The 23955-nt window shown below is 33.5% G+C and overlaps 1 protein-coding gene across 1 annotated transcript in view; it reads right to left on the reverse strand.

The window, feature by feature from the left end:
* Nucleotides 1-23955, reverse strand: part of LOC149786028 (E3 ubiquitin-protein ligase rnf213-alpha-like) — a 374561-nt gene that overhangs the window by 218567 nt on the left and 132039 nt on the right. Inside the window, exons 33-40 of the mRNA XM_089978102.1 lie at nt 22701-22869; nt 20589-20740; nt 18528-18725; nt 14335-14457; nt 11947-12067; nt 10533-10774; nt 8037-8119; nt 5715-5848 (exon numbers count right to left, since the gene is read on the reverse strand). Coding sequence (XP_089834228.1) covers nt 5715-5848; nt 8037-8119; nt 10533-10774; nt 11947-12067; nt 14335-14457; nt 18528-18725; nt 20589-20740; nt 22701-22869 — 1222 coding nt within the window. The remainder of the gene's footprint in view (nt 1-5714; nt 5849-8036; nt 8120-10532; nt 10775-11946; nt 12068-14334; nt 14458-18527; nt 18726-20588; nt 20741-22700; nt 22870-23955) is intronic.

Raw genomic sequence — 23955 nt, forward strand, 5'->3', positions numbered from 1 at the left:
GATGGTTGAGAGAATACTGGATAATATTTATACAGTTATTACTTTCAGACTGTTGAAAGAATACTGGATATATATACAGTATTACTTTCAGACTGTTGAGAGAACACTGGATGATATTAATACAGTATTTGCTTTCAGACTGTTGAGAGAACACTGGATGATATTAATACAGTATTACTTTCAGACTGTTAAGATAATACTATATGATATTTATAGAGTATTACATTCAGATGGTTCAGAGAATACTATATGATATTTATACAGTATTACTTTCAGAATGATGAGAAAATACTATATGATATCTACAGGGGGTTTCACAGTTAGTATCTCCCCTTGTAAAAACACCAGAGGGCATATCGGTGCAACTCACTTCCGGATAGTTTAATCAATTAAGATGGCAGATGTAGATCAAGAAAATGTGACAGACCACTCACATTATGCAAGCCGTATCGATATCTCACTATCTTAAAAAGAAATTATATCAATATTATATCAATTATTTTTACATCTTTTATTTTTTTCACTAACTTGCGCTGCTCCCAGCTTTCAAAATAAATATTATCTGCCCATTTCAGAACTTCTTTATCTTACCATTACTACCTTATGCTCTAGTTTGCATTATTTGATTGTGCGAAAGTGTATCGCTGCGTAAAAGGTTCTTGCAATTTATCTCACTTGAAGAATATAGAAAATATGTTTATTTTGTACAGATTCAATCATAGCAGTTAATGGAGGTTGAATGACAACGAGAAAAAAATTCTAACTTCTTAAGGGTTTTTATTATTGATTTAGACTTGCTTTTCTATTAATGTTCATTATATTTTTCATGAAATAACTTGATTTTTTTCAACATGCACAAATGTCAACTATTCTTGAACAGACAGGCGCACGTACGAGTCTCCTTGATGATTATTTTAATTTTATTTCCTTGAATGGTGAAATATCAATGTTAGACACACTATGCATGTATAGGACATTTGTGGCTCTGACCTATCTGCCTGTCTGTATGTCTGTCTTCTTTCATCTGGTGCATGGGTATGTATATCCTCGAATGAATGGGTGTTCACATACGTATATTATATAAACATACTTCTGGTTAAAAATGAGTATAAAATGATGCTAAGTTAGAAAGAGTGACTGATAGATAAAAACAAATATGAATATTTGTGAGTATCCATTTATTATTGACTTGTAGAGTATGTTGTTACAAGCAGTCTCTTTTTAAAATCGTACTGTTTGCAATTTTACATCTGGTCACATGGATCAATATTGATTTAAAAGGCAAACCAAAGTAATATGACGGAATCTGTGAAATAATTGGATCTTTAAAACTTACATATTTGATGTAAGGAAAGTTAAACAGAATTAAACTAATTTTAAGAAGGCTATTCTAGCTGAATTTGCTGGTGGCAATAAGAAATGTTGTCTAAAGACCCCAGCAAATTTGAGAGTTATTACGTGTCAGCATAAGCAAAGAAAAATCATGCTGAAAGTTATTGCATGTACTGTCCAATATTTGATGTTTCAAAAGTCAAAAAGAAAATGAAACGACAAAAAAAAAAACATCATTGGGCATGTTATTTAATCTGAATATTGTACGATATTTACACCCAAATATGAATAAATATTCCATTTGCATTAATTACACTCCTTTATTGTTATGATAGCTAATGTAATTATTGATTTGTTAAGTTCCTCTGAATACATTAAAATATGGTGTTCCATTTAAAAAAACCAAACTTTTCTGGTTTAAAATATTCAGCATTACAAATCAGCTGACGTATCGAATTCGTGTTATAATTTTCTTATCGTACTTGTGTTTTAACTTTCTTAACATGTGTTATAAACAAACTCAAACTATTAGCATTGTGAAAATAACTGAGAAAGAAGGATATATCAACATATGAAAAATGCAAATTGTTGAGAGTGTTTTTGTTTAAGTTATATATCCAAAAATGTGCAATAAATGTTTAAAATTGGAAAGCAGAGTGAAATGTTCCTACAAATGTATCTGAAATTATGGATAATAAATTTATATTATCAGGTATGGACAGTGTATTTAATTTAAATATTTGATATAATTTAAGTATGGAAAGTAAATATTATTTAATTATCTGATATAATGTAAGAATGGACACTGAATCTAATTAACTGATTTAATGTCTATAATTATTCTCCTAGTATGAACAAAAGATGTTTGACATATATAAGTGATTCATTGGTTTAACCATAATGATCTGTAGTACAGCTAAGATGCCTTCCTTTGTTGACTTTACGTTTCACTAACCAAGTGTAGAACGGTGAACTATCCGGAACTGGAAATTTTTTGTGGGCATGTGCATTGGTGCTAAGGGAGGTAATTTTAGGCGCTACGATCAGTAACTCCGTTGTAACCGTGAAACCCCCTATAGTATTACTTTCAGACTGTTGAGAGAATACTGTACAATATTTATAGAGTATTACTTTCAGACTATTGAGAAAACATTGGACGATATTTAAACAGTATTTACTTTCTGACTGATGTTATGCATATTTAATTTATATTGTGTGCTTGACTTTTTGTCTGTAATTGAGGGGTACAGCTTTCGTGTACCTGATTCTAGTCATGTCTTGTAAATATTAAATAAGTTGTTTACTAAAATTTGAATTCAAGGCCAAATATTGTGAACAAGCTTAGAAGGTTCTGAATGAGAACTTACTTACAATTTGGTGGAAAATGACATTGAAAATTTGAATTTTCCAAACATTTATTTGCATCGAAGATCAAGTAAAAATATGTATTATGTAATATAGTGGTCAATAAATCTTTACATTCCCATTTTATGATCAGTCACTGAGAATCTTTTAAGCTTACATTTGTGTAAAGATATAAATTCAGAGGAATTATTTAAATTATTCAGTGGAAATTAAAAAGTGCTCAGAAATTTTTCACTAAAACACTACATAGTGATTTTTTTGATTTCATTCAAAGACATTTTGAATTACATTGCTGATATATCAGGACATTCAAGACTACTGGCATACCAGGACATTCAAGACTATTTGAATTCATTACTGTAAGTGTCTTTTGAATTTTCACTTTGTATTTTTTGGAAATATTTTGTTTGTTTAAGATGTAATTAAATTGTTGGTTGAACTTCCTTTTGTTATATTTTTTAAAGACCTCAAGTCAAAATACTGTCAAGAGACTACAGGATGATATTTATACAGTACAGTGTGACCCCACTATAGCATGCTCTGTTATAACGTGAATTCGAATTTAATGCGGTCATGGTGTGGCTCCCAAAATTTCATATACATGCATTTTTGTTGTGCACAAAAAAGAAAAATCTTAAAAAGTACGAGAAAAACGTAAAAAGTTGCTTATCATTTTGGGGAAGAGATCGCGTATGAATAATACAAGATGATCGTGGCCTGGCTCCTGAAATTTTATATGTATTTTTCTCATATATGAAAAAGTATTTTTCTCGTACATGAAAAAGTATTTTTTTTTCTTCTTAAAAGTAAGAAGAAGAAAAAATTAAATAAAAAGTTTATTCTCGGATTGCGTAGGTCATCGCCAATGTCGCAAATTTGTACTGTTTTTCCTTATTGGCTGCAAAACATACCATGTGGCTTTTTTTATTTGTTGGCAACATTGTTGGCTGTTTAAACTTTTATATACAACCACTGGTTTTGAGTGCAGAAATTCTGAGGCCCCATGAAAGGAAGCCGCAAACTGGATATAAAATGCACTGAAATTTATCTATTGTTACATAAACAAGTTCTTTGTCCATATTGACAAACCATCTCAACAGTGCATTGTTGTATCATAATCCGCTTATCTTGACATCTAGCATGAGTACTGTATGTTATGAAATATCCGCTTTTTTGTTGTTGACATTTCTGGTAATGGAGATCGACCGGACCGAGCATTGTCTTGTAATCTATCTTTCATTGGATTTTTGGCCGCTCGCTAGCAATTAATATATTTGCAAAGACTGACATTTGTATGTGTATGGTAAGTAAAATTCCTCTTCGTTTCACTCAGAATTAAATCCTTCTGAACGCTCACATTTTCTGTAATAATCCCTGTCATCAGAACACCTGCGTCTCTATCGTCCACTGACCCTTTGTTAATTTTCAGACGCATATGTGGAAGGCAGCATCACGCTGCTACCACAACAAATGTAAAAAAATAAAATATAAAAAAAAAATATGTCTTACTTATTGGTTTATTCAGTAGGCATGGAGGGACAGTAACTAGAATAGTCTAAACGATGGCCAATTCCTTTTTAAAAATGTACCCAGATAAAATAGTTTGCTGAAATTTCAAAGGAAACAGATTACCTTTGAAGCACTGACTGTTATGAAAACGTACTCAGCAAATGGAAAAAATATCAGTCTCAATCATGCAATACAATTATTTGATGTTGCCGCCACAATAAGAAATGGGCATTCGTTTGGTTCTCCAAAGCTGTCCTTTAGCGGTGACTTCAATAGCGCATGCACCCTTCATCAAAGAAAGCCGACAACAATCTTTCAATAACAGCAAAGAACTTTTCTTCAAAGGAAGTCTGCACCAAACTTAAATAAATGTGATGGAATCTGATGGATTTTTGCATTTTCCAACGTGACTGGAACACGTTAACTGTGCTGTGAAAGTTTCCTTTTTGTAGGGAAAAAGTTTATGCCAATGGTGGTTAAAATGCAAACTAACTTTTACCGACTTGGACCGTACTTTAAAGTAAATGTGCTTCGTCATTCGTTACTTGATTGTGCTATGTTTTTCCACTGAATTCAGACCAATATGACCTGTTACAAAATTAATGAATATTTTAAAGCTGTGTGTGCATATTTTCGATGGAATCACTTGTATTGCAGATTCAAAGTATATGATGAGGTTCGCAGGTGAGTACACGGTGTTGATCATCTATTCATGCTATACATTAGACATTTATATATAAACATTAGTCACGTATATGTACCAATTCATGGTTCTCTAAATAAAGTAAACTATTATTTTATGTCTTCTCTGTTTCACTACAGGTGTATTTCTCATTTAATATGCATCAATTCAAGATGGTAACTGTGCTGAAGAAGCATGTATTTTACCGCCCACATTTATTACCCCCCCAAATTTTTTTTTCGGGTTTGGTATATAAAACGGTCGGGTTTTATGGCTCCCAGCTACCATGTTATAGCAGGGTCATACTGTATTTACTTTTGAGAGGATGACATTAATACAGTAAAACAATGGTACAAAAAATTGTTGTCCTTTATGGAAAAAGCAAATTTCTACATAAATTATGTTTCATCCAACATCATTTGCTAAGTATATAGAAAATGCTGATTTATGTAACATTTTGCATCACTACATGCAATCTTAAATTCAGAACTGGGCAAATGCTGGGCAGCTCTGGCTGCTTTAATTGCTTTTTCATTATCCTTAACATCAATGTGACAATGAGGCTAACAGTACAGAGTCCTTTTCTACATATTATGAACAAATATTGTTTAGATCGAAGATAACGTACCTGTCTGATATAAACTGTGAGATATTATATAAGTTCATAAATGAGCTGAAACCAGTTAAGTCAACTGCTACAATGTACTTGCACATCTCTGAACCATCTCTCTGACAGCCATATTCTATGTGTTCAGGTGACAAATGGTATAACGAGCTTATAAGCCTAGAGAATATCTGTTCATGGTAGTTCCTACTTTGTACTTACATATCTCCTGACCATCTGTCGGATGTAGAGGTCTTCAATCTGTGTGTTTAGCTGTCCAAAGTCCCATACCAAGGGCAACAAACTCTGTGGTAATGGCTGTACCCTGTATACCAATCTTCTCATAGGAACTCGACCTGTGAATATGAAACAGAAACTCTTATGGTAGCATCATAGAACTAAACATGCTAAAGAGAACAAAATAAAATGCAATCTCACTGAACAGCTTTAGGATGAGCATGAGTTCTGATGAGTGAGATTAGGTGATGCCAAATATGTATGAGAGGGGAAATGAATGTTGCAAATAAACCAATCATCCTGATAACTCAGGTTTGGATAAACCAGACTGTCCTGTACTTAAAAAGAAATTAAATAAGAAAACAAGAGGCCCAAATGAACCTTATATTTTTCATCTGACTAGACCATTTCACTAAATATGCTTATCTAGTTTTTAAGAACACATTTATAGTTACCTCTTTAACTATATAGTCTGATAAATTATTTTCAAAGACAAAGGCATAAATAATATGCATAAATCTTATACATACTTCAACTTGGAAAGATCTTAATGATATAAACTTATTTACCAAGATTTATCACAATTTGATGAGAAATATAAGCTTAATCAATCACATGCATGTGAACCTCAATAATGTGCACAGATCTACTTATTACCAAATCTATGTCACAGCTACAGAATGGTATGAAGCTCAGCCAATCAAATACAATATTACATCGTACATATATTTACATCAAGCTTACATTCCAAATCATCCAACATTTAAAAATTCACCTCATTATATATAAAGAGATCTCACTCTTAAAAAACTCATTCAATATCTTGGTGATATTAATCTATTTAGCAAGACTGATCAAAATCAGGTCAGAGATACTGTATCTTGAATGGTAAAAAGCTTACTTTATCAGAAGCAAGATTACCTATGTGTGTGTGGTTGATTTGGATTTTTAACATAGCTTGAACAATTTTTCAGTCACATCACTATAATGTCTGCAGTGTGACAGTGTACAGTGGTGTCTAGCACTGGGGCATGCAGCAGAAATGTAGCATGATGTCCCACCCAGACACATTATCCTGACACCAGGCCAACCAGTCCCAACACTAACCTCTTAATGCTCAGTACCAAGTGAGGCAGCTGCTAGTACCATTTTTATAAGTCTTTGGTATGATTTGGTTGAGGTTTGAACCTGCAACCTCCCACATCTGAGGCAGATGTTCTAACCACTTAGGCCACTAAAGCAGTCCATCTCACTATGTACTTGTGTATGAGTAGATCTTGCTCATAATAAGACTTGTACAACCTCTCCATGATATTAAGTCTATTTAACAAGTCTGACAAAAATCATATTAGAGATTTCAATAGTGGTAAGAAATGCCAATCAAATGCATGATCACTTTAATGGTAATGGATCTTCCTTATTTTTCAACTTGTCCATGATCTTGAAACCAGTGTAGATTTGAAATCTGATCAAAATATGTATGAAATATGGCCCTAAAAGCGATATCATGCTCAGCCGATCAGGTGTACAAACCCCACTATTATTCATGGATCTGAACTATTCTAGATCAAGATCTGATGATACAACCTTACATTCCAAGTTTGATCAATATCACAACATAAACATGGTCTCCACAATGATAACAAACAGATAATGATGGACAAAGATTGATGACACACAACAGACACATGTCCATACCATACACTCACTTGGCCTAGTGGCAAGTTGAGTTTTTAAAAAAAATGTTCTAAAAAATATTACTTATAACATAGTGCTATGTGCATTTTTACTATATGTCATTCACGGCATTTTGAAAATTTTGTAAAGTTGGATGAAAACTGTAGCAAAAGTTTTCAGCATTTTTTGGCCTCTTATACTATATCAGCTTTTGTATTATGCAGGTTGCAGTACTACTGATAATTCACTTAACTGAAATCTTAATTATTCATTTGTTTGAAAGATACAGGTGAAAATACATATAAATGTCCAAAATTGTTAATGATTCTAGTTAAAATTACACAATGATCAAATTCCAAAAAATGAAAGAACCTGAAAGTGTGCAAATGCCTCACTTCAGAATAAAGAAGTATAATTGTTTATATAAAAGGAAAACATACGAAAACAACTAAAAACCTTCAAGCATACAAACAATTGGACATATTTTGGGGAACTTTCTTGAGGTATCAAATAACTGTTAACAGTTCATGATCTAAAACCACGTCGGATCATATCCAATTGTAAATTTAAAAATTAATTCTACACATGATAGAAAACATTCAAGATAAATCAGAATCTTTCTATAATTACCCAGTCTATCTGTAGTTTTGTCAGCATCCACATGGTATCCCAGTCCAGCCTGTTCCAGCCGCTTTATCAAGGCTTCAGGGTGTCTGTAGTTATGAGAGAAACATGTGCATACAAGGACAGTAGGAATGGTAGATTACACAAATCTGCATTAGAGGCACAACAAAAATATTTTTAATATTTCATGATGTTTCCTTTTGCTGATCATATATATAAAAGATCTTGTTTGAAAATACTGGAGTATGAACAAAACTGCATGTCAGTTATTCTAAATCAATCAACAACAGGACATCATGTAACTGTCAAATAAATTCTTAAACACAGAAACAAATTCTTTCAAAGAATGTCAGAGATTTTTTAAAACCCCAAAACCACTCTCTTTTTAATGCCAGAAATAAACAAGCTATCAATAAGTATTTGAAATTTGTTTTCTAACATTATTTGAGCCACTGTATAAAATGATATAGATCCTGCCTCCTTGTTGGAGTAGCTGGTGCTAAAAGAAGGGCATCTCAGACACATTTTATATGAGGAAACCATGTGTGAGATTGAATTCTCAATGTTCTAATCATAAACTAATTCATATCTTTGGAATGTAACATGGTCTTCCTCCAAAAAAAATGAAAAATGTAATCTGATCCTTTTTCCTTGACAACGGGTCCAACACTCTATCATCACTCAGGACTGCATCTAGGATTCAATAAATGTTGTCACTGCCACCCTTGCCCCCACCCCAAACTGAAGTAAGGGGAGCCAATCCCCCAAAAAGTAAAAATGGAGATCAATCTGGTCATAGTTGTGGCTTCCTCTCAATAGGGTACAATTTAAGGCATCAACCCTGATATGTACAACTGGAGGTGGGGGAAGTCAAGATCATACTGTCGCAGCAACCAGTGCTATGGAGCTATGTTCTGACAGCACCGACAGGAACAATGCAGCCTAGTTTTCAAGAATATCTCACACAGTTGGCAGCCCATACTGTCACTGTTGCACAGCTCAGTCAAAGTGCTATATCTGTACTATATTTACTCTGAATCCAAGCACAATCTAGTGGTTGTCTTTTTCAAATTCTGTTGACTGCCAATTCAGTTCTCTGAAGAGTGATGGTACCCAAAGAACACCACAACTGATTTATCTAGGGTCACATAAATTCTTCAACAAGTTTGTTAAAGAGACTTAACTGGTAGTTCAACAAAATCTGGCACTTTTCTGCTGCCCGTACTCTTGAGCCAACTGAAATGGTGGTCCACAACAGCAACACTACAGAAGCAAAATCGATAATTTCTGGACTTCTTGTATTAAATAAAGTTCACATGATGCATGAACTTTGTGCCCAATCCTTATCATTAGCGTAGTATGCCCATACAGATCAAAACATTTAAGCAAAATATTAAATTTTAGCAGAATTTTCATAAGCACATATTCTAGATGTGACTCTGCCCTTTGACACCAAAATCACCAAACCGTTAGATTAATCCCATTTTCATTTGGGATCAACTACATATCGCCTGAAGTGTTTCAGTGAAAATCAGTATAATCATATATACATATGGAAGATGTAGCAATAACAAGATTTTCACGATGGTCACTGGGTGCCATTGTAAAAACCCAACACTGATAAGAAAATCTCTTCTTTAGAAGTAAATGCAGTAGTAAAAGTATTTCCAAAGATGGCCATTTGTGGAGGCCATATCTGAGGTCATATAGGCACCATATGCATTTAGGATAAATTGCATTTAGTAACTAAGGTATCAGTGAAAACTACCAAGTCAACTAGTCCATCCATTCTGACTAATACAGCAGTAAGAGGACTTTCAAGATGGACACAGTGGCAGCCATGTTAACTTGGACCAACATCATAACATAGTGTTGCAGTAACAAACCATATATCAGTATGATCATTCATTTCCAAAAGGCAGACATTACAATTATTTTAAGAAAGCCAGAGTAAATGTCCCAGTTTTAATCAGGACCAATTAAACCTTAGAATGAAATTGTGCAACATTTAACGACTTTCCTCCAAGTGTTTAAGGCAGTGTTGTGATTGCTAATTGATGATAGATGCCTGACCATCACAAATGTTCTCCTGGTTGTCAATCAGCTAAGCTAGGAAGTGCTCCACAGAGCAAAGTGTCTCACATGCACCTGATCTGAAACAACCTGAACACAAAACTTTCTTGCAAAACTTCTACACTGTTAACACCATTGTAACTGCTGACAGTAAAGCAATGCCCATGTCACCGATTGTTGCTGCTTCTAGAAAAATAATGCCCTGGCAAAAAAACAGACGAGTTGAAAATCAATATGTTAATGTATGGAACAATACCAGATTCAAGGAAATTATAGATTATAAAAATTAAAGATAATTAGCGCATTTTATGGGAGCTTATTCAAATCTTGTATCTTTTTATACTCCCACCATCAAGTATTACATTTCAGCAATATTACTGCCTAGTAAAAATCGACTGTTTGGGCATTTTTTTTACACCAATTACTCACTTTTTGTATGGGTTGCAAGCAGCCACAAACTTGAGGTTCCGACATTGGTCTAAATGGTTTCCTTCCATGGATCTGTCACACATGATTTCTTTGATCATTCCAATAGCCTCTGTAGTGTTTGCTTCATCAAAGAAAAGCACAGTGTACATGTGAGGCCCATACTGGTCTGTATTCTGCTGAGCAATATTCCTTGCCTCCTCAACTTTCCTCTTTATGTCTGCATTTGTTGTGCCACCATGCACCTGTTAAGGGAAAGAAATTTTTTTTATATTTTTTTTATTTTTTAACAATGACAACATAAAGGTCTAAACTAGTGAGTGCCAAGATATTATGAGAAAAGTTCAATCCCAAGAGGGATATGTTAATTAGCATAATTCAGAAATATGAAGAATTGATTTAAAATTCTTACCAAGCTTTTAAATTCTGGTTTACACCATTTAATCTATGTAAAATAGAAATGAAATTCCTAATCTGATGTACAGATAGTATGTATGTATCAAAATAAAACAGCATGTCAGCACAATACTGGCTGGATATATAGTTCTAAAAATGTAAATCTAAAGAACTACTTAAAAAAAACATAAGGAAAATAAACCCTTCCAAATAACATAATAACAAGTACTATAAGCTCAAGGTAAAGACATTCATACTCTGTATAAAAAACCCACAAAAAAAACGTATAAAATGCTTAAACTACAGCATCAAAATTTGATATATAAACCTCAAAAGGTCCAAGATTTTCTCTGGTGCTATATATGATCTTAAGTTCTTTAACTGAGTTCACAAAAAAACCTCTGTCTCACACTATGAAAGTTGAGACCAACAGATAGACAAGAGTGATACTATATGCCCTACTACTATCATGGTGGGACAGAAAAAAAACACTGTAAAACTTTGCCTTGAAGAGATGAAGCTTAATTAATAAATAAAAGTTGAAAGTAAGTAGTAACAACAGATACCACATCACTGATTAAACAATAACAGGAAATATTATCGGATTTATCCCACTTTTTATATACCTACTAGATCCTTCAACAATAGTTTGTTTCTCGATAGCATGGCTTATATTGATTAAATGCACCAAAAACAGGACTTATTACAGCAACAGAACACTGGCAACTTTGGACTAAATGATAAAAATGAAATTGTTTTGCATAACTGTAATGCATTTAAAGATAAACTGTGCATTTTGGGTCAATCTGTTTGTGTACAATAAGCAAATATGCTGTTTATCTGGAGCTGTAAACTATTAACCACAAAAAAAATCTTTTATGTGGTGCACCATACTGACTTAATATAATAATTTTAAGGCAATGTTTAAAACAGACTTGTGTTTTATGTGGCACACCATCCTGATTTAATATAATGATAAAAATCAACTTTAATTGAGGATGTATGAAACATTTACACTTACTTTCATAAGAATCATATTCTTCACGTCAGTTCCAGGTGGGGTCTGTAGTGCACACAAAAACTTGACTAGCCTGGTTTTACCACACCCTGTCTCTCCCATGATGATCACTGGAATGTCACACCTAGTTGAAAAAGATGATAAAATATCATCTATAACTGAAGTCTTGCAACATCCTACATTGCCAATATCCTACATTTTCCCCTCAAATATTGTTTGCACTAGGTGTTTTCAAAACAGTACTGTTCAGTAACTTTTATTCTTGATCCCAATTTTCAGGCACATTTAAATAAAACCAGTTAGTTTTCATCATCATGAAACAAAAACGTCATTCGAATTTAATACAACACATGTTCCTCAGGAAAAAAAGCCATGATGATGCAAATACTAAGCTACCAACAAAAGAAAGTAACAAGCTGCCATTTTATCAACAATCGATATTTATATGTACATTTTGTGGAAAAATTATGATTTTATAACTTTTACATAATGTACGTTTATTACATTCATGGGACCACTGCTTGATAGATATGATGAAAGAAACTGTATATCAACTGTTGTACAAAATTCTTGTACAAAATTAATAATTTCCATGTAAAGTACAACATTCACTAAATATAAAGAACAAACTGACAGAACCAATCTGTATAAATTTTAATTCCTTGGCCTATACCCACCAAATTTCAAGATTTCAAACACTTTTACTGAAAATTATTTTCTCTTCAAAATTTTTGGACATTTAAAAGTAAAAATGTTTTGGCCAGAGATTAAAAATATAGTAACAAAGGTTATGCAAAGCTGGAACGTTATAGTTTGTACATTAATTCTGATGCGTTCACTTAAGTAATTTATATTTTATTATGACCATGCTATCACTCATGCATTTATTTTGATTTGATTTAATTATGCTGAAACTCCTAAATAAAACAATTAAATACATATCTTTAATATTATGTATTGTTCAACAATAATCTAACTATTCTACATGTACTTTCAATCTGGTAATAATTGCTGTGATTTGTCACAAAATACAACTGTAGACATAAGAAATCAAAAGTCTCATGGTAACTAGGTTTCCTGACCTAGGTAACCTATTCATCTAAAGTCAATTAATAAATAGTCTTATACTGCAGGACAAGCAATACTCCAGAGCAAGAATTGTTTTCAGTCTCAACTATGTAATAAATTATACTCTAGAACAATAAGTATTAGTTTTCAGTCTCATCTGTGTACAAAAATACTCTAGAACAATAAGTATTAGTTTTCAGTCTCATCTGTGTACAAAAATACTGTAAAACAATAAGAATTGGTTTTCAGTCTTATCTGTGTACAAAAATACTGTAAAACAACAAGAATTGTTTTCAGTCTCATCTGTGAACAAAATACTCTAGAACAATAAGTATAGTTTTCAGTCTCATCTGTGTACAAAAATACTGTAAAACAACAAGAATTGTTTTCAGTCTCATCTGTGAACAAAATACTCTAGAACAATAAGAATTAGTTTTCAGTCTCATGTGTACAAAAATACTGTAAAACAACAAGAATTGTTTTCAGTCTCATCTGTGAACAAAATACTCTAGAACAATAAGAATTAGTTTTCAGTCTCATCTGTGTACAAAAATACTGTAAAACAATAAGAATTGGTTTTCAGTCTCATCTGAGTACAAAAATACTATAAAACAATAAGAATTGGTTTTCAGTCTCATCTGTGAACAAAATACTCTAGAACAATAAGAACCAGTTTCCAGCTTCATCTATGAGCCAAAAATACTCTGAATTAGTTTTCAGTCTCATCCAGAACAATAAGAATTAGTTTTCAGCCTCATCTGGAGAGACTGACAATGTACATACTCAAATGGTACGGAGGATTAATTCTGATGCTATGGACATCATTTGAAGATGCACATCTCAACAAATTACCAAAATTACCATCCTCCCAACTTTTTATTAGAGTTGTTGCCCCTTTTGACTTGCAGCTGCATGCACTGAATGACAGAATCGTGTGAATGCAAATATATATATATATATATATATATATATATATATATATTCTGAATGCGACTACTCTTGCACTTTTTAGTGGATTGCTGTGGAGCTTAGAAGAACACAAGGAGACATGGACATGCTTATCTCCATCATTGCATATCAATGGGCAGCAGGGGAGACATATATATGAACATGTTGCTCACCAATCCTCTAGAGTTTCTATCCTATTTGTATTATTAAATGTACAAGAAAAATAATCAATGTAAGATGGTACATAGAAAAGAATATCCCAGTTAGAGAGTTACATTATTTCAGCAGAACCTCAAAGAGAAACAGTGCAATCCCTTGACAGGGATTTACATGACCTGGTGCCAACCATAACACAGCCTTGAATATTAGTCTCACCTGAATCTCATGTAGATGGCCAGAATCTTCTTGACATTGTCAGTCGTCAATTCGTAGGTGTCATCAGGATCATGGGGCATCTCATTTCCCATCACAAGACATAGTCTTTCTATTTTTCTCTCCCTGAAACAAGATACCAAAGAGTTATACTGGACTACAAGTCAAATGAAGTAGCACTTGGCTAAGTAATTGGGATGACTCAGATTTCCAGTGAATGTTTACCCTTTACTGTCATGCTAATTTAACTCCAAGAAATCACATGCATGATCTACAGACTTTTCTAGAAATGCCGTTCATTTTTTACAAGAGGAAATATTCAGCAGTGTATATGCACTAGTTTAAACAAAAAAAGAGGTGGCACATTTAACAAAGGCCATTCTGAAAGGATGCTTCCAGCTGTGGCATTTTTTTCAATTGTTCAAGCTTGCTGCCGGTCTAAGTAGCCTTGTTCAAGAAAGTTTCAGAGCAGATCAGTCACTTTTTAAGAAATCTTGCTATTTATGTTGAAAGTAGTTGGCCTGAAATTTGACAGGTCCTTTAAGGTAATTCTGAACAATTTTATTTGGCTGGATGCTCTGTGTAAATTTGGCCACATTTATTAATTCAGTTTTTAAGGTTATCTCAGTCAAAAATTTCTTGATTTATTTTGTGCAAAACAACAATCACAGGGATTGTAAAATTTTTAAACTTCTTAAAACCAAGATGTTTCCAATACAAATTTAATAAAAAAAATTGTATTTAGAAATTTAAAATAAACAAGAAAAGAAAGTTTCCCTCAAACAACAGATGCTCTGCCAGTTTTTTGCAGGAATCAAAGATAAGACTGTATCTTTTGTCCTTTTGTTCTTTATAACTGCTAAGTAATGAAACCTCTGATATTCTTGAGGAATTCCAACTCACCAAACTTAGTAACTAAAATGTTATCTTGCATGTAAGAATTAATGTGTTCTTATGATAACTTTAAGGTGCAGGACAAAATTCTTTGTCATGGCCATTCACCCTGAACCTGACATCATGAATGGAAAATCAATGAACCTGTTTCAGACAATGTTAAGATATATCCACCACCTACATCCTATTTTCATTATATCTATAATCAATATTCTTTAGAACAAAATATAATTCAGCAAAAAAAACAAGATACTTCAAGGAATTTATCAGATATACCCACAAAATGGATTTGATAAAATCCATTCATACTTGTCTGTAATATCACTCGTACAAACAGTTACCAAGAGGCCCAAGTAGGAGTGGTATCACTTACCTGGCTTAAAAAAATCTTGAGAGTTGACCATTACACTAAGGAAATAAACACTAAGTACTATAAAAATATATTCTTTGCAAATTACCTCCCAAACTTTATATCATTTTGATCTTACCTATTATACTAAATTCTGATTAAAATTCAGTTAAAATGATGAAGACATAATTAACATCCACAGTTTCTTCAACATCAAAATCATCCAAAATCTTCATCACATAAAGCCATTTAACAAATTGTATAGAAAATATATGAGAAATATAATCTCTGGTAGATCGAAGCTAGACACGGTTCTCATTAACAAGCACCAAATCTTACTTATTACCACAATTATAATATAACCTTAAGACTGAGCAAAATCCAAATAACTCCCCAGAGAGATAACAAGCCAAGCCAATTATATACAAAATTTAGTCATTATTATGCAAAGATCTTACTCATAATCAAACGTATCCAGAATACATGACAGGTATATAACATTTATCAAAATGTTACACTGCTGACAAGTTCACCTAATCGGATACATGATCACATCATTAATTTGCATGAATTTCACTCTTAATCACATTCAAACAAGATGATGATGACAGACGATTATTTAACAATCTAAATAAAAGCCTCTTTAAAAAATACAGTCAATAGAGTGATAACAAAAAATCTCCGTCAGATGTAAGATCACAAAATATACATAGGTATCACTTGTAATAACAAGTGTTCCTTTAATGAACTCTACTTGGCTAAAAGAATTTGAAGGAAGACCATTATTTTTCTTTTAACAATTCAGTGTTGAAATTATCTTCAAAGTTCTTCAGCAATAACAAGATTTTAAAATTAGCTGCAGCAGCTGTGGACATCTTTGACATCAGATTGGTGCTATTTTCACTTAGGACCAAACAGATGTCCTTTAATTAAAACACCACGTTAATTTGATCATCCATTTAGGTGGAATACTGATAGGAAGAATGGGGGCCCCGAGTGGCCGAGTGGTCTAAAGCGCTCTCCGTTACGGATCACTGCCATCTCACCTCTGTCTGCGGCGGTTCGAGTCTGGGATTCAGCCAATGTGGGTATGTGAGAAAGCTTGCCAGTAGCTTCTCGTGGGTCGGTGGTTCTTTCCGGGGTTTTCCCGGGTTCTTCCTCCACCATTAATACTGGCCGCCATGTATAGCCTATCGTGTGCTGAAAAATGGCATTAAGCCCCAAAACAACAACAACAACAACGACAGGAAGAATGATGAAAACCCCATGTCAGTATGGCTTTTTGATTAGCTGAAGTAGCAACAATAAGATTTTCAAGATGGCCACAGCTTAAATCAGGATTACAGATCAGCATCAGTTTCATTTAGTCATCAAAAGAAGTCTAATAAGTAAACCCCATTTCGATGTGACCATCCATTCCGGAAGAGTAGCCATAACAAGATTTTCAAGATGGCTGCTGTGGTGGCCATATTGGATGTCCAAACAGCACCATTTTTATTTAGGACTAAACCATAGGATGAATGTCTATGAAAATTTTCATGGCAATCTTCAAAGTAACTTGTGCTAATGGATGGATGGACAACAGATGAGAGACCATTCCAAAAGCTAAGCAAAAACTCATCCAACAACTTGATGATATTAGGCTATTTACCAAGTCTGATTAAAACTGGGTTAGAAATAGTCTTACAGTGGTTACAAAACACAGCCAATAATGTGCAAGAACACCTCATTAATATGCACAGTCCTTGCTAATAATAATACACATAATGATATATCCTGGTCTACCAAGTTTGATAAAATATAGGATCATAAACTGAGCTGTTTAAGTGCTTACAAGTTCAGATCCTCAAGAATATGTACAGATAATTGTACTCATCCAAGATTTTAAAGATGGCTGCTGTGGCAGATCTATCAGATAAGAGATTGGCACCATGTTCATTTGGGACTAAATATATATCATAAGACATCTTTGAGAGAAAAGCCCATATTGAAATAAAGTTCTCTTCAGGAGGAGTCACAATAAGAAGATTAAGAAGATAGTCACCATTTGGTGGCCATAGGGATGTCAAATCTGCACCATTTTCCTTTAAGACCAACTAAACAAGTATTTCTGGAGAAAACCCATGTCAATATGACCATTTGTTAAGAATTAGTAATCACAAGATTTTCAAAATGGTGCTGTGGTGATCATACTGGTTATCAGATCAGCAAAATTTTCATTTGGGACCTCTATATATCATAAAAAGTCTTTTATGAATATATCAATATGAAGATCCATTCAGGATGAACAGTAATAAAACTTTCATCATTGCTGCCATGGTGGCCTGTTCGATGTAAGACCAGCACTGCTTATATATGGGACTAACAAGACATCCCAAAAAGTCTTCTAGTGAAAAACTCATGTCAATATAACTATCCATTCTGGAGGAGTAGCAGTAAGATTTTCAAGATTGCTGCCATGGTGAAAAGTACCATGTTCATTTTGGACCAATCAAATATCAAATTGTCTTTCAATGAAAATCACCATGCTAATATGTGTTCAGGAGTAGTGATGACAAGATTTTCAAAATGGTTGTCATGGTCACCATCTTGGAAGTCTGAGAAGTACCATAATCATTTAGAACAATTATACCTTGGGATGAATGTGTTTGTAAAATTTCATGGCAATCCTCCAGTGAGATTAAAATAAGCAGCAGTAAAAAGTAAGTGATAATGTACAACAAATGCAGGATAGGCATGACCAGCAGAACTTAAAAGCAACTGACTTAACTAAATAAATTGCATTCCATACACATTTTCATTTACAAATGTCCTTAAAATGATTATAAGCTAAATTCTCTGAAGAACAATATCTACATAAGCATAAGGAACTGCACATAAGAGAGATTAAATAATCATGAGAAGACAACCTAAACAAATAAAATAAAGTAAAAACAATAACAATCTTACAAACCTTGGGAGGGAATCAAAATCTTCTTGAATGGGCACTCTGTTGCGAACCAGACTGTCATACAGATTTTGAGGCATGATCGCTGTCTCAAGTACTTTCCTGGTTTGTTGATCTATCAAGTTTCCTGTTTGTCGTTCAATGTTAAATCCCAGGAATGTGATAGTGTGTCCATCAGGATTAAAAAAGAGATATGGATGAGGGCTGTGAAGGAAAACAGAAGAAAATCATCAGAAGCAATGTACCTATGTTAGAAAGTAAACATGGCTTGAAAGTTACAATTATCAATATATCAATCACTAATAAAGGCATTTCATCCAAGAGACTTCTTCAGCTCTAGCTCCTTGAAAACATTTAACATTATACAGGAGAGTCTATCAAAACAGTTGTTACTGTTATGTTTTAACACCATTTTTTTCTGCATACGAGAGGTTACATATGGCAGCCAGTATAACTGTTGGAGTAAAAACTCAGAAGAACCCCAGTAAGAACCACCAACTGACAAAAAGCAACTGGCAAGCTTTCTCACATATCCACATTGGCTGAGCCTGAGACTCAAACCCACAAGGACAGAGTTGAGACGACAGTGATTGGTAAAGGTAAGAAGAAGAAGACCAACAAAGTTTTGAGATGATGCATCTAATGCACATCAGATAATTGACAAAAAGGCCATTACATCAGTTCTTATTGTCTATGAGCTAAACATTCATTACCCCAATACCTGATTATAAAGAAGCTTACATATTTACTCCTTACTTTCACCAGATATTCTAACTCTGCAGCATCAGAAGTCTTCAAAGCATGAGGCAAGGTTTCTCAACACTGTACTATCCAGGCCTCAAGAATGAACATTTTTGGTCAGCAATTGCTATTTTACCATGAACTCTAACAAGTATCCCACAGATAGAAACCTTATTATGCCATAATTTTCTATACCAAACACTTCTTAAGCCTACAAATATGTTTTTTCTCAAAATTCGATATTAAAATATTAACCTCTTTTATTTTTGCAAATTGTTCATTAAATCGACTTTAAAGTGAGGCAGAATAAGAAAAAATAACATCCTGGAGCATATTTACAGTTGACATACTCAATGAAATCTTCAAACTAATTACAAGTGCCAAAAATCACTAAATCCCCACTTTTTGACAATTTTTTTAAAAATTGGGAAAAGGAAAATAGGGCAACAATTACATATCTCACCTTGAAAAGCTTCACCGAAATCCTCCAAGCACTGTGAGAAGAACCAATGATAAACTCAACTTTGCCTCTTTTTTAATAATAATCAAGAAATTTGTGTAAAAAAATTATCCAGAGGAAAGAAAGCAAAAACTGTATTGAACATCTACATTGCCCTTATAGTTAGCCTACAACATTTCAATAAAATTTTCAAACAAGTGTGGGAGGAGAATGGGAAGAGAAGCAATGGTAAAAGCAAATTCTAAAATTACCCCTTTTTGAAAACATTTCAAGAAATTTCAATTAAAATGGACCAGAGAAAAAAGTTTACTCTTTATTGCTAATCTACACCAACCATATTCTAAGCTACATAGTTTCAATAAAATCCTGCAAGCAGTGCAGGAGCAGCTATGTACGTGGTAGCGTTTTATGGCACCTCAAGCACAGTACATGGCTTTATGGCAGTAAGTAAAGTTTCTACAAAATGTTAAAATGAAGAATTGCATGATAACTTTAGGAAGAGAAACAAATCTAAAAAATGCATACATAAAGTACAACAAAATAAAATAAAATGTTAAGATGTGAAAATTCTATAAAAGATAAATATATTACATATAATAACCAGAAAACATTGAGTATGGGAGAAAAATGATGATCAGCTGAAATTTCAAAATATAACTTTTAGGACAATTTTACTGTCAATCCTACCAATCACATTCTTTGACTAGTATCACATTTTAACAATTAAGATAAAATTTTACCTCACAATCTAAACTTTAAGGTCACCATTTTACAATCTAAGTTTAAAATTACCATTTCAACATTATACAAGTTCACTATTTTTACTGACCAAGCTTTACATTGCTTTTCACTCTGACATGACCAACCTGCTCTCCCATGTTCTCCTCATCTGGTACTGTGCCAGAACTTCTCCTGCCTCACCATTGTCCTCCTCCTCCTCCTCCTGCATCTTTTTATCTATCTCCATCATGGTAGTTGGAGACTCTTCACTCATTTGTAGTGACCTTGTTGAGAAGTCCTTTTAATTCAAAAAATAATTTGAAAAATTGCAATGAAATTCTAAAACATAAATTGTACCTTGAGAAAAATGCACCCATAGTGAGTGCAGATTAAACTGATTTCCTTCTCTGTACAATGTTTTCAAAAGTTTTAAATTATCACTTCATCTTTAGTGAAATACCTAATGCCTATGAATGGTTTCAGTAATAGCTGACTGTTCATTTCCACTTTATTACTAAATTGGTATACTGAGAATGAGTGCATAAGTTTAAATTAGTAACCTCAGACAGTGAAGAATGCAGTAACCAAATTTCACTAGGGTTTCTCTAATCAATTTGGTGTAGCCCTTCAGTCATTAATTTGTCCACTGCACTATCAGTCCATCGATCTGTCAAAAATGTGGCCTTGGAAAACAATTTTATTGGGAATTGCTGGATTTGGCTATACAATGATGAGAGCTCAAAAAGTCTTATTTTCAGCATGATTTGTCATCATTTAGAGAAGTTATGTCCCTGCATCTGTTCTCAGGATGATGGTTTCTGCAGAATAATTTTACCAAGGCTTATTGGATTTCAACCAAATACAGCAGTTTAATGATGAAACCCCAGCATTATTTTAATTTCCAGCACTTGACAATATCATTTAAGAGTTATGGCCCCTGAACGTACTCATAACATTGGTTTGTGCAGAATAACTTGACAAAGAAACGTTGATTTTCAAGCAAATTTATGACAGACCTTTCACATGATGGTCTAAAATGAGTGGGATTTCAAGCATTCCATGTCATCATTTAGATACATTATGGCTTCTAAAAAAATCCATCATGTCCAGATTTTGTATCTCCACACCTAAGTTCTTCTGTTTAAGGGCTTACCAAGTACACAGTAGCAAGTGTGGCCCTTAGTGATATATCTATCACTAATAGTTTTATTTTTTATGATGGAGTCCTATGAACGAAGCACTGTTAAACTGGGGATATACAGGGTCAATAAACAGCTACAAACAGTTGTTGTTCCTGTACTAGTTCTTGTAGCTGTCATTACTGCTATGTGAATAATCTGATTAAGTCCCATACCAACCAAGTACTATTTGATTAAGACCCATATCAACCAAGTACTATCTGATTAAGACCCATATCAACCAAGTACTATCTGATTAATACCCATATCAACCATGTACTATGTGATTAATACCCATATCAACCAAGTACTATGTGATTAAGACCCATATCAACCAAGTACTATGTGATCAAGACCAATATCAACCAAGTACTATGTGATTAAGACCCATATCAACCAAGTACTATCTGATTAATATCCATATCAACCATGTACTATGTGATTAATACCCATATCAACCAAGCACAATCTGATTAATACCCATATCAACCAAGTACTATGTGATTAAGACCCTTATCAACCAAGTACTATGTGATTAAGACCCATATTAACCAAGTACTATGTGATTAAGACCCATATCAACCAAGTACTATGTGATTAAGACCCATATCAACCAAGTACTATGTGATTAATACCCATATCAACCAAGTACTATATGATTAATACCCATATCAACCAAGCACTATGCGATTAATACCCATATCAACCAAGTACTATATGATTAATACCCATATCAACTAAGTACTATGTGATTAATACCCATATCAACCAAGTACTATATGATTAATACCCATATCAACCAAGTACTATATGATTAATACCCATATCAACCAAGTACTATGTGATTAATACCCATATCAACCAAGTACTATATGATTAATACCCATATCAACCAAGTACTATGTGATTAATACCCATATCAACCAAGTACTATATGATTAATACCCATATCAACCAAGTACTATGTGATTAATACCCATATCAACCAAGTACAAATACTGTACATTAAGATAAAGCATATTAATCAATAGAGAGCAATTAAAAGGTTGGTAAACTATTGATCTGTAAAAATGATCATACCCGTGACATCTGGATCAGGAACCTCAGCACAAACTTGGAGAAACCTGGAAGATCTTCTGCCACAGCAGCACTGCAAAAACTAGACTTTTCAAAGTCCTTCAGCTGGGTATTGAGGAACCAGACAAAGTGATGAAGCTCTGCCCAAGAAGGATCAGGAACTCCACAGTGCCTGGTAAAGAAAAAGAAAATAATCAACTGATTGACTGACTGACTTATTTTTATGACCTCTTCAGATGAGATTATATTGTTATATACAGTAGTCCCCCTCTTATAACACCACCCCTATTGCAGCAGGGAAGTAGCCTTATAATGAGGGTGGCCTTTCTAGAGGGGGATGACAAATGCGAATAGTAAATACATACAAAGAAAGTCACAAGTACATTTAATTCTAAAACATTTAATATTTTCATTAAAAAATCACATGCATGTTGTGAAATAAATGTAAATGCTTTTTCTTGTCATTCAGATCAGGATACAAACATCTCCTGGCTCAAACAATCATCCTTTCTCCATCCATTTCACCTTCCCACTTCTGCAGAATTGTTTCTTTATCAATCACAATATCGTTTATCTGAGTCTTTCTGACATCAGTTTTCTGCAAGGATCCTCTACCCCCACCCCCACCTTTCGGTTAGTTAAATTAATTTCACTTTCTCTTCTAACCTGAGAATTTTTCTTTTCCTCCAAGACATGTTGATCTTTTTGCAGTAAGTTATTCATGTTGCCAACAACAATACTGATAAAACAATTTTTTATGCATCTAAACAAACTGCTGTGTGTTTTTAAAGGAAGTGATCTTGTCACGTGATTCGTTAGTCGCAGTCTGGTACCCTATTGTTTTTATACATTTTTTTAAACTAAATGAGAAAAGCCAAACGGCTTCGATATGTACCATTAACATCACACAGATTTGACCTCACGGCTGTTAGGATTTATAATTTTGACAATTATTGTTAGTAGTAACAGCCCCTATTTATCAAAGTGAACAAGCTCAACATCTTACTAAGGGAAGCCATAAAGGCTATCAAACCATTTTCCTGCTGACTTGGGTATTGTACATCAATTCTGCCACTTCTCAGCTGTTACTACTGTTCAATAATTGTAAACTTAACAATTATCAGAGTGACTAAACCAGACATCTTATGATAACACAGCAGTAAGGCTAATTGGATTACATGTACTTACCCTTTTGTATGGATTAAAATTTGAGTCTTTCTCAGCTTTATGGAATAAATGTGGCTTTTTGTGAAGCGTA

Source organism: Sinohyriopsis cumingii, chromosome 12, assembly GCF_028554795.1.
Source record: "Sinohyriopsis cumingii isolate HCF-2022 chromosome 12, ASM2855479v2, whole genome shotgun sequence".
NCBI lineage: Eukaryota > Metazoa > Mollusca > Bivalvia > Unionida > Unionidae > Sinohyriopsis > Sinohyriopsis cumingii.